This window comes from Cyphomyrmex costatus, unplaced genomic scaffold, assembly GCF_001594065.2.
Source record: "Cyphomyrmex costatus isolate MS0001 unplaced genomic scaffold, Ccosl1.0 scaffold1533, whole genome shotgun sequence".
In the NCBI taxonomy this organism is placed as follows: domain Eukaryota; kingdom Metazoa; phylum Arthropoda; class Insecta; order Hymenoptera; family Formicidae; genus Cyphomyrmex; species Cyphomyrmex costatus.
In genome coordinates, this window is record NW_017275537.1 from 41,666 (window position 1) to 58,837 (window position 17,172).

The 17,172-nt window shown below is 34.2% G+C and overlaps 1 protein-coding gene and 1 long non-coding RNA gene across 2 annotated transcripts; both read left to right on the forward strand.

Annotated features, from left to right (window-relative positions):
- Positions 1–12,333: 12,333 nt before the first annotated feature.
- On the forward strand, positions 12,334–13,764 carry LOC108783492 (uncharacterized). The gene is made up of 2 exons (XM_018552062.1): positions 12,334–12,706; positions 13,548–13,764. The coding sequence occupies exons 1-2, from the start codon at positions 12,362–12,364 to the stop codon at positions 13,557–13,559; spliced, it is 357 nt and encodes a 118-aa protein (XP_018407564.1). The 5' UTR covers positions 12,334–12,361; the 3' UTR covers positions 13,560–13,764.
- A 1,876-nt stretch (positions 13,765–15,640) lies between these two features.
- LOC108783491 (uncharacterized) lies at positions 15,641–16,957 on the forward strand. The gene is made up of 3 exons (XR_001941024.1): positions 15,641–15,800; positions 15,875–16,078; positions 16,904–16,957. It is a non-coding gene; the product is annotated as an uncharacterized LOC108783491 (long non-coding RNA).
- The last annotated feature ends 215 nt before the right edge of the window (positions 16,958–17,172 follow it).

Sequence of the window (17,172 nt, forward strand, 5' to 3'; positions counted from 1 at the left end):
TGATAGATTTTCGAAAACTTAACGAGCTAACGATAGGCGACTCTTTCCCTCTGCCGAATATAAATGATATTCTAGATCAATTAGGAAACGCGAAATATTTTTCTACATTAGATCTTGCCTCGGGATATCATCAAATTCCCATGAGCAAGGAACACAAAAATAAAACAGCGTTTTCCACTTCGCATGGGCACTACGAGTTTAATAGAATGCCCTTCGGGTTAAGGAATGCACCCGCAACTTTTCAAAGATTAATGAACGCAATATTAGCCGGAATCCAAGGCTTAAGATGCCTCGTATATTTGGACGACATCGTCGTCTACGGATCAAATTTGGAAGAACATAACAAACACCTGATTGAAGTAATGCAGCGTTTACGAAAACATAATCTAAAATTACAGCCCGACAAGTACAATTTCCTTAGAAAGGAAGTAATTTATCTAGGTCATATAATTACTGAAAATGGAATACGACCAGATCCAAGCAAATTAAGTGCTGTAAACAATTTTCCTATACCAAGAAAAATCAAGGATGTGCAATCATTTATCGGATTGGCCGGATATTACCGGAAATTCATTGAAGAATTTTCGAAAATTGCTAAACCTCTTACGAGTTTAACTAAAAAGGGGGTAAAATTTGAATGGAGCATGGAACAGCAAAACGCGTTCGAATTATTAAAGGCAAAACTCACGTCGGCACCCGTACTAAGTTACCCGGATTTCTCTCGTGAATTCTTAGTAACGACCGACGCATCCGATCATGCAATTGGAGCCGTATTATCACAAGGTCCCGTAGGCAGAGACCGACCGATTACTTATGCTAGTAGAATTTTGAATAAAGCCGAACAAAACTATAGCACGATAGAAAAGGAACTATTAGCTATAGTATGGGCCGTAAAACATTTTTGACCCTATTTATATGGTACAACGTTTACCATCGTGACAGACCACAGACCATTAATCTGGCTATTCAATGTCACGGATCCAGGTTCTAGATTAATTAGATGGCGACTAAAATTAGCGGAGTATGATTATAAAATCGTACACAAAAAAGGCAAATGCAATACAAATGCCGATGCATTAAGCAGAAATCCAGTTACGGGAGACCCACACGTCAATCTCATCCATCCAGAGGAAGAAGGACGGCAAGAAGAAGAAGAAGAAGAGGAAGAAACAATTAAAGAATATACGGCTGAGGAGAAACGCCGCATACTATACGAGTATCATGACGCTCCGTTAGGGGGGCATCAGGGGGTCGCGCGGACACTGAACCGTATCCGATTACTACATAACTGGAGAGGCATTACTCGAGACGTCGAAGAATACATAAGCAAATGTGAATATTGCCAAAAGAACAAATTAAGTAAAAAGACGAAGATGCCATTAGTAATTACAGACACGCCTACGAAACCGTTTGAAAAATGTGCATTAGATATCGTAGGGCCATTAACTGTCACAACCAATGGGAATAAATATATCCTGACCTTCCAGGACAATTTAACTAAATTCAGTAAAGCTATTCCTATAGATAATCAAGAAGCGGCTACCGTCGCGAAAGCATTCGTGACCAAAATAATAGTAGAACACGGTACGCCGGATAAAATCCTTACCGATCAAGGTACTAACTTTACTAGCGAGATGTTTAAAAATACTTGCAAACTATTGAAAATAGAAAAGATACAAACGACAGCCTATCATCCGGAGAGTAACGGAGCCTTAGAGCGCTCACACAGAACGTTAGCCGAATATCTCCGGCATTATGTTAATGAGGAACAGAGCGACTGGGACGAGTGGTTACCCTACGCAATGTTCGCCTATAATACTACTCCTCATACGGCAACGGGTTTCACGCCGTTTGAATTAATGTACGGCTATCAAGCAACTCTACCATCGGCGTTATCGAAGACGCCAAAACTAACGTATTCGTACGACAATTACGTACAAGAACTTCGCGAAAGAATACGCGCCACAAATCAAATAGCCCGAGAACACGCGCAACAAGAAAAAATTAAAGCCAAAAAACAGTACGATAAAACGACAAAGAAGGAAACATTTAAGGTCGGCGACAACGTTTTACTATTCGATGAAACCGTTCGAAGGGGCAGATCTAAAAAACTAGAATCAAAATGGATCGGTCCCTACCTGATTCTCGATAAACATAACGACGTAAATTTTTCGATCAGGATGGGACGGAAAACAATGCGCGTACACGCTAATCGTCTAAAACTTTTTATTGAACATTAAAGCAGAAGCAAATAAGCGAATATGTTAGTAGAAGCAAATAGTATAATAAATATATTAATATTATATAGAAACAAAAGAAATACTTACATATTTTAATAAGGTGGAGGTAACTCCTCCACAATCCTCCTCCCCGTCACGGTGCACACATGCACCCTGTAACGAGGCATAGCTCGCCACTCCCTCACTGGAAGGGGACGAATGCGTGACCGCTCGTACTCCTGCAGATTCCGAGCGGCCTGCAACCAGTAGCTGCGTAGACAGCTATCGCACGTAGACGGCACGAAATATAAATTGCACCGCAAACAACGCATATTGAAAATTTTTAATAACACTTTTTCGATGATGCACTCTCAACGACTAAAGGTGTACTGAATAAAAGAATTAAAGAAGCAGCATAAGATAAACCGCGAAGCAAGGATTCACCGAAAGTAATATGAATCCTTATCTTACAGGATCCTCCTTGTGTGGAGTTACACGGATGGAACCACACACACATATAACTGGGAATCATACAGTAATACGCCCGGTATATATTTCGAAGAAATAGGAGTGATGAATCAAGCGGAATCCGAATGGAAACTTGTCATTAAATTAGACATTACCGCTTTTAAGGTTCGATACGAACAATTCCAAAATTACTTAAAAGGTACAGAAAAACGATGCGAAAAGGCCATCGCAGGAAACGCACAACAAATATGTGCAAATATGATGCAGATTATGGAAAAAGGGAACACCCAACTTACTGCCGCATTAAACTATTTAAATGTATTATATAACGCTAATACGAAGAAAAGAGGCTTATTAAATGCCATCGGCACAATCAGCAAAACGCTATTCGGAACCATGGATGCTGACGATGCACAACGAATAGACGAGCAACTACAGCTACTGAAAAATAATCAGCAGGTACTACAGCATGCGGCGAAGCATCAATTAAAAATATTAAATGCCACGATTGGACATATCCAAAATCTGGAACAGGCAACGGCTTACAACGAAAATTTATTATTAAACGTCACTAGAAGAATGGAGCTACAGTTAGACCAATATACACAGCGAGAAGATCTAGACGAACATTTACAAATACTTACTGCCATACTGACAGACTTAACTGCAGACATAGATAAGACGCTAGACTTCTTAGCTTATTCAAAAGACGGAATAGTTCCTACCCGTCTATTACCATTAGAAAATATAATAATGGAATTGAGGGAAGCCGCGACACAATTAACCAAAGGGTTGCACTTTCCCTTTCAAATAAAATTAGAAAATTGGGATACGATCCATAAATATGTAGCGATAAACGCGATAATAATAAACAATGTTATATTTACTACTTTAAAGTTCCCAATAATAGCGTATCCTACGTATAAGATAATAAAAGTAATTCCATTTCCTATCCATGAACAGGAAAATATATTCAAATTTATTAAAATAATCCATCCGATTATAGCGTTAGATAAAGAAAATAATCATTATACTCTATTACGCGAAAACGAATTAAATAAATGTATACGCGATATTACTACTTATACGTGCGAAAGAAACTTTCCAATATATAATATAAAATCAAACGCGCCATGCGAGGTGCTAGTTTATATTAACACGCCAGGACGACTCCAAAATTGCGAGTATGGACGAGTCCTCTCGAGTACAACGTTATGGATAGCGCCGTTAGAAGAAAATACATGGTTGTATTCAACCAAAGAAGGTCAAGAATGTATCATTTCTTGTAATGATAAAAAAGACGAGAAAATCGAAATAAATAAAACTGGTAAAATTCAATTAACAGGAAATTGTAAATTAACTACGTCAGAAATCATTTTGAGGACGAAAACACAATTAGAGACGCGTTATATTCAAACGAACGTACCAGAGTTCAATTTAACTTTAAATAAAGAACAAGAAACTACATTCGATCTTCCAAAACGTACTCCTTTAAGACATATAATTAAGGATACGGAAGAATTAACGAAATTAAGTTTAGAAACAAGCGAAATACAGGAATATTTAAAAGGCGACAATATTTTATCCAATTATAGATATATAGTATATCCAATCGGATCAGGCGTACTGATAATAGCGCTAGTAAGCGGAATAATAGTAGGTATTTTATGGCTAATAAAAAATAAGAATAAAAGAAAGAAAATAGAAAGACAGGAGGAAGAAATACAGCGCCGCGTTAACGACGCTATGTTATATTAAACAAAAGAAACGATTGTAAAATAAATTGTAATCCGGGAATATAGATATGTACAACGGAAATTCGTAACCTCATTTCCTTTTCCCAAAGGGGGAGGAATGTCACGAGTGCTAAATTGCACAAGTGACAATTGCGCCATAACCAAGAAATAATATATTAAGAATAATATAAATTAATAATACGAATCGCGAACGCAACTCGATTGCGCGATCACGCCCTCGACCGATTACCGGAACGCGCGGCGAAATAAGTTTATTATAATATTAAAACCGCGAGCGCGACGCGATTACGCGATCACGCCCTCGACCGATTATCGGAACGCTGACGAGAAGCGCCGAATTAGAAGGTCGCAGACCTCAATAAATATGAGAAGACCGAAGCAGAGTGGAGTCAGTAATTTTAACAAGTTGTAGCGCGTCACTCTGCTCGAATACGATCTTAAAGTTATATCGCGACACGCGTAGTGTAAGTGATTTGTGTGAAATAATATCTTTGTGTATTAAAGTGAATATAATAAAGTTTATTAATATATAAAAGTTACAAAAAATAAAAGAAGTGAATATTTAATTGCTGCTCCCGAATCCTTGGTGGATCCCGAATCCCGTGTCGCAAATAGCGGCACAACACCCTTCTATAGGCCAGTCAAATTATACATTTGAGGTTTCAAGTGATGAGAACAGCTCAATTCCTTTTGGGGCTGTTGGGAGGTCTAGTAGAGTTTATTTCCAGATTTGCGTATCATGCGAGGTTGTGGAATTTTAAGGGGGGCCTGGAAAGAGAAAATCATGTTTTTTGGCCATAACTCGGTCAATTTTGACCGTACAGGGTCCACTAAGCGCTCATTTTGAAGCTTTTTTAAAGCCCTACAACTCTTGTATACATAAAACCTAACATGTATACTTGAAACCTAATCTAAAATTAATATTTTCCGAGAAATAAGCGGTGAAAGTGGAAAAAAATCATTTTTTTTTCAACGGGATGTTGCATTTATTTCATTTCCGTTAATAGATAGCGATCTGCCATACAAGAAAAAGTTGTAGAGCTCGAAAAAACGAACAATTTGACCCCCTAGTCGATTCGATTCGATGAAAATTCGACCCCAAAGGAGCCTCCCGAAAGTCGCGCTTCCTGTCCGTTGTCGATCGTCGACGACTCGGCGGCGGTGGCAAACGTGCGTTTCGAATGCTCGGACTCCGTGTATTTTCTGTTTCTCTTTTTTCCCGATTATTCAATTAAAATATGATTAATATTAATGTAATAGAGGATGAAATTACCTACCAGTAGCTGCAAATGTTATCGAAGTTCGTTGAAAGTAGCATCCGATGAAGACCCCGAAAGTGATTCGATCAGCAGTAAATAGCGATTTTAAATCATAAGAATTCTCAACTGCATTTAATATAGCAATGTTAATATTATTTCACGATAATAACAATAATGGCAATCGCGTTTATGTAATGCGTATTGAAAGATTGCCTTGAATATTGTACTATTTGTAATATGAAGGAAATTATGTGATAAAATATGATAAAAATGAAATTACAGCAACAAGAATAAAACTTAAATGCTTCCTAATACAGTTAATGATCAAATTTTATTAACGATTACATTTCAATATTATATTAAAACATTACAAATTGTTAATATTAAATATTACACCATTGTAAATGTTTTTCATTCAATATATTATATCAGTTTGAAGTGTTAAAAATGTTTATCAATCATGCAATTACAGATTTAAAATGTATTGTTTTCAGTAGAATGTATTACAATTTCATTCCGCACATGATTTTTTATCGCATTATTTTTGTTACGAATATGATGAAAATAAAAATCTTTCGTTACTTTTGTAAAAATATTCTATTGAACATGGCCGGAGACGCTACCGCGTCTCCTGATTATTACTATCATGATAATAATATTACAATTTGTAAATTAAATATTCGTTAGATATTAATCATATTTTAATTGGATAATCGGGAAAAAAGAGAAGTAGAAAATACGCGGAGTCCCGAGCACTCGAAACGCACGTTTGCCACCGCCGCCGAGTCGCCGACGATCGACAACGGACAGGAAGCGCGACTTTCAGGAGGCTCCTTTGGGGTCGAATTTTCATCGAATCGAATCGACTAGGGGGTCAAATTGTTTGTTTTTTCGAGCTCTACAACTTTTTCTTTTATGGCAGATCGCTATCTATTAACGGAAATGAAATAAATGCAAAATCCCGCGAAAAATAATTTTTTTTCCACTTTCACCGCTTATTTCTCGGAAAATATTAATTTTAGGTTAGGTTTCATGTATACAAGAGTTGTAGGGCTTTAAAAAAGCTTCAAAATGAGCGCTTAGTAGACCCTGTACGGTCAAAATTGACTGAGTTATGGCCAAAAAACATGTTTTTCCCTTCCCGGGCCCCCCCCTTAAAATTCCACAACCTCGCATGATACGCAAATCTGGAAATAAGCTCTACTAGACCTCCCCCCCCAACAGCCCCCAAAAGGAATTGAGCTGTTCTCATCACTTGAATTCGCCTTTTTTTTGTCTAATTTGACTGGCCTATCTAGTTTATACCTCACTTTCGGTTTCCTTTTCCTTATCACCATTGTGTTGCGGTACTTGATATTATAAACAGCTTCCCAGATAGCAAGTTGCTTGTAAGTTGCTGTCAGATTGCTTGAAATTGCTTTGCTGTAGTTGTTTTCAATATTGAGGAAAGAGGCTTCCGATTTTGCCTAGTGGATTGCCGATTTTAATTGCCACCAACAGTTAAGGTAAATGTCCCAGTTTGTGACCTTATAAGAAAATCGCATGAGTTAATACGAATGAAAAATACTCTAGAGTGATTAAAATCAGAAATCAATTATACCGAATTCAAGATTAATCATTTTTGTATCGAAAAACATGCTTTACTGGGGTTGTAAACATAATCTAATAAATATAAAAAAATAAATAGCAAACTATGTAAATGTAGACATTAGTGACCGCTTGATTTTAATTTTGCCCTATTTGTGACTCCACGGTTAGTGACTGGTGCATTGGATCGAATGTATCACCATGTATCACTTAGTGACCGACGCACATGATGCAATACACACGATGTCCATTGTAAGTGACCTAGCCAAAAGTGATAGCATTGTCACCAAAATTTTCCTTCGAGCATACATCGAATATTTCCGTTTATTCGTCCAAAATGTAACTCATACGTGTTTAGAAACATATGGAGATGAGTATTAATTGTTATCTTTTTGAAAAAAGCAACGAAATTTAATGTTATAGCTAGTTCTCTTGAGACAATCACAGATAGAAACATGCGTGTTTTATTGAACCGATTTGTCATATTCACTTATATACTCAAAATTACCAACCTTTTTCAGAATTCACACATAGCACAATATTTATTCACTTGTTCACTAAAACTTTATCACAAAAACTGTTTATGAACGTTTGTCTACGACAATATGACACAGCTATGACTTTGCCGTGACAAACGCCATGTCTACCAACGTGGCGACAACAACGTGCTCGATCTGCACTTAATGACGATACGGGCACCTTATTTCACATTTTCATGAGTTATCTGTTTACCAAATATCACTACATCACATATCAAAACGATGGATTATTAATTGAAAAACGTAATAAATATTGTTTTCAGAGATAAATTACTTGAAATTTCTGATTAATTACATATAAGTCTTAAAGTGGTCACAAACAGGGTCATGGTCGCAAACTGGGACATTTACCTTATGAGCAATTTGATGACAACAGTTGCCCTCTTACAAATTGATCATGTAAAATAGTGGAGTCAAATTAGACAGCCAACGAGCGTTATCTCGGAACCGGTTCAACCCACTCGGACTTTTCTGGATTTTTTTTTATAGGTCAAAAATTACAAATACTAAAACCTTTATAGGTTAGAAATTGCCGCTTTTCACAGGAAAATTTTAAAAAGTTGAAAAAAGCAAATTTTACGATAAGTGTATTTTTTACACACTATTTTGGATTGTAATATTTGTAAATTATAAATAAGTTTTCACGAGAAGTTTAGAAGTAAAAAAATATCATTGTATTTCAAAATATAAATTACATATAAGGTTCTTTAAACATTTTCCTCGTTTTCTAATTCATTCTCTTCCAATGTAATAGGCGCGCAGTTGGTGCAGTTTTGGCCGTTACAATGAAAGCACGCTTCGGTGCAAAATAATTCTGTTTTTCTGCAGCCACAGTTTCCGGCGCATCCTGATTTGCATTTACTAAAAATAATTTTCAATAAATCCTGAGGAGCTGGTTCTTGATTCATCGGAATCGGCATCAGAAATGTACCAGATTTCCATCCCCATTCCTTTGGCGGTAAATAATTTCCAAGCCATAACTGTACTTGGAGGTATATTTTTTTTAGGTGTTCTGTAGCTGCATCTGTAGTACATGGTAAATTGGATAGCTGAACACGACTTTCCTTTGATCTTGTATACCACTTGCTGGAGTATATATTCCAATTGAGCCCATATTGTGAAAAGTATTCTTTCCATCTAACGTATTCACATTGAAATCTGCATTATCGTGGACAAATTGGACGAAAGTATTTGGTTTTACAGATGTCGGTTTCTTGAAAAGAGCGGATGTTTCATATAACTTCGCTTCATTATATGATGCACAAAATCCCAAACTACTGCAAATATCTATAATTCTTCGAGAATCAAATTTTCTGTGCAATGTTACCGCTAGACCAACTTGAAGAGATGATAGAAAACTACGAGGACGTACCGCGGACATGATGGAATGACATATAGCACTACATTTGATTTTGTATGCACTTTCATTAACCCTTTTCTTCTTTTTATCTTTCATGATAACTTCTTGTACAAAGTACGACAAAGTTTGGGGTATGGCTGCATCTACATCGTGAAATAATGTATCACTTGCAGAGTAAAAATTGACCTCACAAGGGACTGAGCGAATATCAGAACGAATAATGTCAGCAGCGGCTTTCAAGATTCGTAATTTCTCCTCATCTTCATTTAATGATCTATCCTCGTACCATTGTTTAGATAGAACATCATGTTCTTTATCTCTAAAACATATTATAGTCGAGTATGACGACTGACACGAAATTACTATATTGTTTCCATATTTTCTTTTTAATCTCGAAACGATTGTTTTATTATCTGGAACATGGCCTGTTACATTACTTTTAAGCTCTTCCAATGTGAACTGGCAATCATCATTTTGCTCCATAAATTGAAAAATGGAGTCCATAGCCTCATCAACTAATGCGACTTGCTTATGCGTTTTCAATTCCCTGTTATCTTCAGGTACATAGTTGCGTAACTGCAGTAAACAATTTTTATGGTAAACAGCATTTTTTGATACCAAATCCGGAACACCTGTGATTCTTTTAAAAATCTCTCTGCTGTAGTCATCTCTGCGATCCTTTATTAATTCGAAAACACTGTCTTTCAAATTATTCGTTATGACATTGCTGATTATTGGGCGTTTAGATTTCTTTAACTTTGTATCAACTGCAACATTGCCACAAATAAAACAATTGTTTATCCAATTAAAAGCATCGACTGATTTTCTCAATTTCTTCTTCGGAGGACTGAGCTGCACTTTGGTGTCATGCTGTTTTTTCGCACTTTTAATATATTGTTTGTGAATATATTTTTGACGACAAGTTTCGTGAACGAAAACAAATTCAGCTTTCTTTAAACTTGGCAACAAACCGTCATTTCTTTCGACCGAAGCGTCAATTAATGTTCGTAACCCCCTTGTCACTTTGCAGGTCACTTCACAAGGGTTATATTCATTGCAAATGAAGCAAATATCTGATTCATTCACTTGCGAGGGCCCAGCCTCCTCCATACTTTATGAAGATCTAAAAAAAAAGGAGCATTGACTTATAAATACGTTATATAAAAAGTGTTAATATTTTCTGTTATCAGTAAGTCTCTCTAAGAATTTGTTCATGCATATTAAATATTGTAATATAAATGGTAAATCTTTCAATTAAATTGAAATATATCATATTAATCGTTCTCACGCAATACAATGAACTATTGAATAAGAAAGGTGGATATTAGATAATGAAATGTCTGTTTCTACATTAAGAATTGTTTACATTTTATTACTACTAGTAAATTTAATCAATATTAATAACATAGTATGTGTAGTGTGTATATATACAAAATTTTTTAAAACTTTTTATGATCTGTCACGCTTGTTGATAACTTTTAATTGTTAATTATACAATCGACTCAATTTAATTAATAAATTACCAGTGACCTTACGATTCTGACAAACAGTCCTGTGTCATTACTATCATTATATCAATAAATAAATTTCATCAATGTTTCTCTACAGATTATATTTCTTTTAAATTAGTAGTTTTAAAATAAAATTGCAAATAAGATATCATGAAATCATTATCTTCGTATTGTACGGGTTTGAATTGTCCTCTTTGAATACTTCAGTTAAGACACACTTCTGCTGTCAACACTTTTCTTATAACGTATTTCTGTTAGTATATTCACATTACTTCGTATTTCTAAATTGCCTCGACCACTGTCAAAGTGAAACTGAAGACATAACCTAACACCAAATATGCGACTACCTGCGGAACTCGATCATGCGTCAGAGCGACCCGAAACAAACATCTGTTCAGTTTCTGTCTCTTTCTACATTAAAATTCCTTCCAGGAACTTCTCTCGGTGTATTATATATTTGAAATCAGTTTATATAGTGTTTTAGAATTGATTTTAAACCTAAAATAGTACATAGACTCCGTTTTCTTCCGTTCAATTAAAATAATAACATATAATGTAAATAATTTATTGAAAAAATCAAAAGCGGCAATTTCTAACCTATAAAGGTTTTAGTTTTTGTTGTTTTTGATCTATAAAAAAAAATCCAGAAAAATCCGAGTGGGTTGAACCGGTTCCGAGATAAAAACCTAATTTGACTCCACTAAAAGGTTATTGGAAATCACAGGACAATATAACGGAAACAATTTCTGTCTAAGTTAAGTTCAGGGCCTCGTAACTGCTGGTACCAGCGTTAGTGGCGCCGCCGCTGTATGACACCCGGAAATACGGAACTAATATTCAATATGGCTGTCAAAATCAACATCAATCAACATGGACGCGTATTGACGCGTATTTAAAGTGTCTGGCAGTGATTTTTTGCGGTGTCATTCGATTCGCCAAGATTTTGCCACCTTGTGCGGCATTTTTGATACTAGCAGTTTTGCCGTTCATTAAGAATCTAAGATTTTACGTTACTCACCGCCTTGTGCGGCATTTTCGATACTGGCCGGCCGTTTTGATCTATTTGATTGTGGGTCGCGGGTCGCGGGCCATTCATTAAGAAGTGGAAGGTGTCTGGCAGTGTCTAGAGTGTTCACAGTGCATATAAATAACCGATTGTTAATAATTGACTTGATAAGATGGTGCGAGTATGTTGTATCCCGGGATGTTTATCAGGAAAAAACATTCCATCTCATATGTTTCCAAAAAATATTGAACGCCGCAACAAATGGTTTGAGAGTTTGAACATGAAACCAATAGAGAACGAAAATGATCTTAAGAAAATAAGAATTTGTTATAAGCATTTTTGTAATAAAGATTACAGTGGATCTTCAACAAGAAGAATTTTATTACAAGCTGCTATTCCATCCATAAATATACCGCAAAATGCAAATGATATGATTGTCGAACATATATCACAACACGCAGACGATACGAATGTCGAAGATATACCACAACACGCAGACGATACGAATGTCGAAGATATACCACAACACGCAGACGATACGAATGTCGAAGATATACCACAACACGCAGACGATACGAATGTCGAAGATATACCACAACACGCAGACGACACGAATGTCGAACATGATCAGCAATATACTAATTCTGTTCAAGAAATGTTGGCTCGACAAAACAATCAATTGCAACAGCATGCAAAAATAATAATGCAACAACAAAATGATATCTGCAGTATTAAGAAGACATTGTCCAATGAAAGATCTATTCTTGGTGAAATTACTCGTAAAAGTTTATTGAGTCCTACCTCCCTGAAACTGTATTTTAAAGTTGTTAAAATGAAGCGAGAGAAAAGACGGCTAAAGAGACTACTGAGAAAAACTGATTCAAAGAGAAATATTGGTACTAAGAGAAATACTGATACTAAGAGAAATACTGATTCAACGTTACAGATTAGACAGAATTTTATTAATATGCTCCAAAGAAACAATGATGTACCATCACAGGTATATATGTCGTCTCATTAAATTGATCTTATTGTAATTGTCCTATTATCGTGTTTGATATTTATAATATTACTAGCTGTTTATTAGTTATAAAAGAATAGAAGTATACAAACGATTTCTTACATATTTTAGAATATTTTTACGGTAATAAATGATATTGATGCTTAGATAGATTTTATCCTCTCATTTCTATTCTATATGTTTTTGAAATCATTGTTTATTTAGTTATTCTTTTTTCATTCGAAATGTGGTTCAATTTTTTAGAGCATTTCTCTTCTTTTAATAATTTAATTATTGTAACAAATACTAAAATCTTCTTAAGACCGTACAATTGATAAACAATAAACATACAAGAAGATTCAAGAATACAAGAAAAATTTTTCAGCACGCGATTAGAGGGACTACGCAGTATATAAAATTCACACATAATTTTAATAAGCATTTGTGATCCAGCTTTGACCGTTATTGGTTTCCTTCTTCTTGTATGTTAATTACTGTAGTAAATTGATGTAAAAAATTATACAAAAAAAATACAATTATATAATTATTATTGTTTTTTTCTACTATAATAGGGTAGACGTTATACAGTTCAAGACAAGTTATTTTGCTTAGGAATTTACCGAAGATCTACGGCTGCGTATAAATTTATTTCTAAATATTTGCCGTGCCCTTCCACGTCTACTTTAGATAAGCAATTGCAAAAGATTACTCTCCAATCTGGATGCAATAAAATCATTGTAAAATATTTAAAAGTAGTCGCTAAAGAAGTAAATCCCAAAGATTTAAACGTATTATTGATTTGGGATGAAATGTCGTTGCAACCTTTTGTTCATTATAATAGGAAACAAGATAAAGTAATTGGATTTGAAGACTGGGGGATTCAAAGAACTAGAAAATTTGCTGATCATGTTATTGTATTTTACATTCGATGTCTCGCATCTGGTAATCACATGCCTCTTGGATATGGATTTTGTCAAAGTGCAACTCGAACTGTTCAATTACTAAACTGTATAAAACAGTGGTTAATAGTCCTCATTAACTGTGGTTTTAAACCAAAGGCAACCGTGTGTGATCAAGGAGGAACAAATATTACAGCTGTTAATATGTTCATAAAAGAGAGCAATGATGTACGACGTCGACAGAATAAGAATCCAAGTAAATCGTATTTAATATTGAATTTTATAAACTTTATTAATGAAACAATTTATTACTTAATTTTATTAATGTACAACTTAATAAAATTTTCATATAATATATCCTGATAAGCTTTATTTTTCTCGTAGAAAATACATTTCTATTCAAAAACCATGAGATCGTTCCTTTATATGATTACGTACACCTACAAAAAGGTATACGAAATAATTTGTTGACAAAAGATTTGGTTAATAATAAATATGAGAAGGAGTCACAAAAACAATACGCATCATGGAAAGATATTATAATAGCATACGAAATGGATAAATATTCGCTTTTGAAACATCGACAGATGCCAAAAATAATTGATCGACACATTTACGCCAATCAGATTCCAAAAATGAAAGTTAAATATGCCGTACAAGTAATTAGCCATACTTTTGCAAATTTCATTGATTTGGTGATTACATGGAAAAAGGGTAAATTGTATTTATTATAAAATGATGAATGAATATTAATAATTTTTATAATACAATTTTTATATAATAATAAATAAATAAATAAATAAATAATAAAATATATTTTATAACACAATAAATAAATATAAAATATAAAAAATATAAAATACTCTCTCACTAAAATGATTAAATTACTTCAGTCATTTTTCATTTCAGGTTTTGTAAATACTTTGCTGGGAGAAATGTACTTACCGCCGAGTGCTGCAATGACAGGAAACGTAATATTATTCTTTGATAAGTTGTTCGATTCCTTCAACCAAAAGAAAAATAAAGAATTTAACAGTATTATTAACTTATCAAGCAATCACATTTCATTTTGGCAAAACGCTGTTAATCGAATTTCCAAAATGGATTTTGTCGACAATGAAAGCCATAAATATGTATGACATAATACCAAATGTTTGAAGAATTGGATATGGACAATAAAAGGCGCAAAACTTTTGTGGGAAACACTGCAAACATGTGGATTTTCTTCGTTTAATTTAAAATTGCTCAATCAAGATGTTCTTGAGAACTTTTTCAGCCTAATAAGAGATCAGGGACACAGAAATAATAATCCCACCCCATATCAATTCTGTGCTTGCTTCAAAACGCTTTTAGTATCAAATTTCACATCCAAGCATTCTCTTTTCGGTAATTGCAAAGAAAATAACGAAGGTATAACATTATCTTTATCGACAATGATGTCTGCAACTAAAAATATTGAAGATGAAGAAGATGAAGAGACTGAATGTATAGAGGCTTCAATACCACCACTAACAAAAGGTTATCTGTTTGTGAATGAAGAAAAAATACTACGAAATATTTTAACAAATAAAAAGATTATGCAATGTACAGAATGTATAGAAAGTCTGAGAAGTGAGGATATCTTAAAAGGTATAGAGCACGCATTAAAAGCTGCAGAAGTGCAGTTTGTACAGTTCTGCTATACAATTGAAGTAAAAAAAAAATTACAAAGTGTTATATATTTGGAAGCATTGTCCAAACTTTCCACTCATTGCCCAAGCCTAATTAATTATTTAGTAGAAGAAACTGCACAACAGTTCATTATTCAATGGTGCATATTTGTTAATAAAATATTAAATGGAAAACTACAAGAGGACTATGAAAATAATTACATGTATAATGAAGCAAAAAGAATGTCAAAAAAGTACTCGAAACGGAAAATTGTTTAGAAAAAAAATATATAAGGTAATTATTTATGTTTATTATTATTATTTTATTCGTGTAAATTCGTATGCATATACAATGTACGTATATTTACAGGATGTCTCTGATCACCCAAGAAATCAGGATGTACTACATCAAGCGTTTTTTTTTCCCGTTTTATTACCAAGGAACGTATTCAGAAGATTCTTGCTGCTGGAACTAATGTCGTTCTTTTATCTGGTGGCAGATCATAATTTTAGTATAACAAAATCAGATCTTGTTGATTTAAAGTGGTGAGTTGTTTATCCTTTTTTTAGTTTGTCATGCAAAATAAAAAATTAAAATGAAATGTATTTATATTTTACAGGGTAGATCCTGATCGTGGGAAATATACGAGATAACTAAAAAGCAGGCGTGTTAGAACCGACCATTTCAAAAATGAAATTTTTTTAATTTGCCACTGAACAGCCATAACCATCATTCAAATTTGATGATATATGATCAAACTAGATCCCGAACGTTCAAAAACTTAAATCTTATCAAGACGCTATGGAAGCCGGTGAATTGGAAGGTTAATATTAAAATGCATTTATATATTATGTTAAATACAATGCGTTTATACAAAAGAAATATAAGATTTGTCACTGAATATATTATAAATATCTTACAATAATAAAGATTTATAATCTTGCTACCCATATTTCGCATGTAGACTATTTCAATTTGCGCACCCATAAAATAATAATCCGTAAATGACTCCGTAATAATATATATATATGTACATATATTTAGGCCGGAATCAGACTATGCATTGAAGATTGAGATTGAAGATTGAAAGATTGAATTTTGGTTAATCAAAATAATAGGAGTTAAAATTTCTTTATCCTCATTGGTCAAATTTCAATTTTCAATCTCAATTTTCAATGCGTAGTCTGATTCCGGCCTTACAGGATGTCTCTGATCACCCAGGAAATCAGGATGTACTATAACAAGATCAAGTGTTTTATTCCGAATCTATATCGAACCTAATAATTTGTTGATCCACAATATGGTTAATATAAATTAAATATTAAATTAATTAATTTTGTTGTACGTATAATGTAATTTGGTCGATTATATTATTTGTACTTTAATAATAGTACATAATCGACCAAGTTACGTTATGCATACAACAAAATTATTTAATTATTAATTAATAATTAATTTATATTAACCATATTGCGTATCAACAAATTATTAGGTTTGATAAATTCAGAATAAAACGCTTGATCTTGTAGTGCATCCCGATTACGGGTGATCAGAGACACCATATATATCGGATATATATGCTATAACAACATATATATATATAGCGGCCATATTGAATATTAGTTCTGTTTTTCCGGGTGTCATACAGCGGCGGCGCCACTAACGCTGGTCACGCCAGAACAAGAGGGGAGTTACGAGGCCCTGGTTAAGATGTCAGTAATCTGGTGACATTTTAAAGGAAACCGTTATGCGTCTACAATGACAATAGCAGTAGTGGATGAGACTGTAGAAGTAAGAAATTGACCAATCACAGTCGAATGTGAGAAGAATCGACCGTGATTGGTCAATTTCTTACTTTTAAGGAGCCTACAAACCAGAGCGGCGCAGCGGTGAAGCGGCGAGCGATAGCCAATGAGA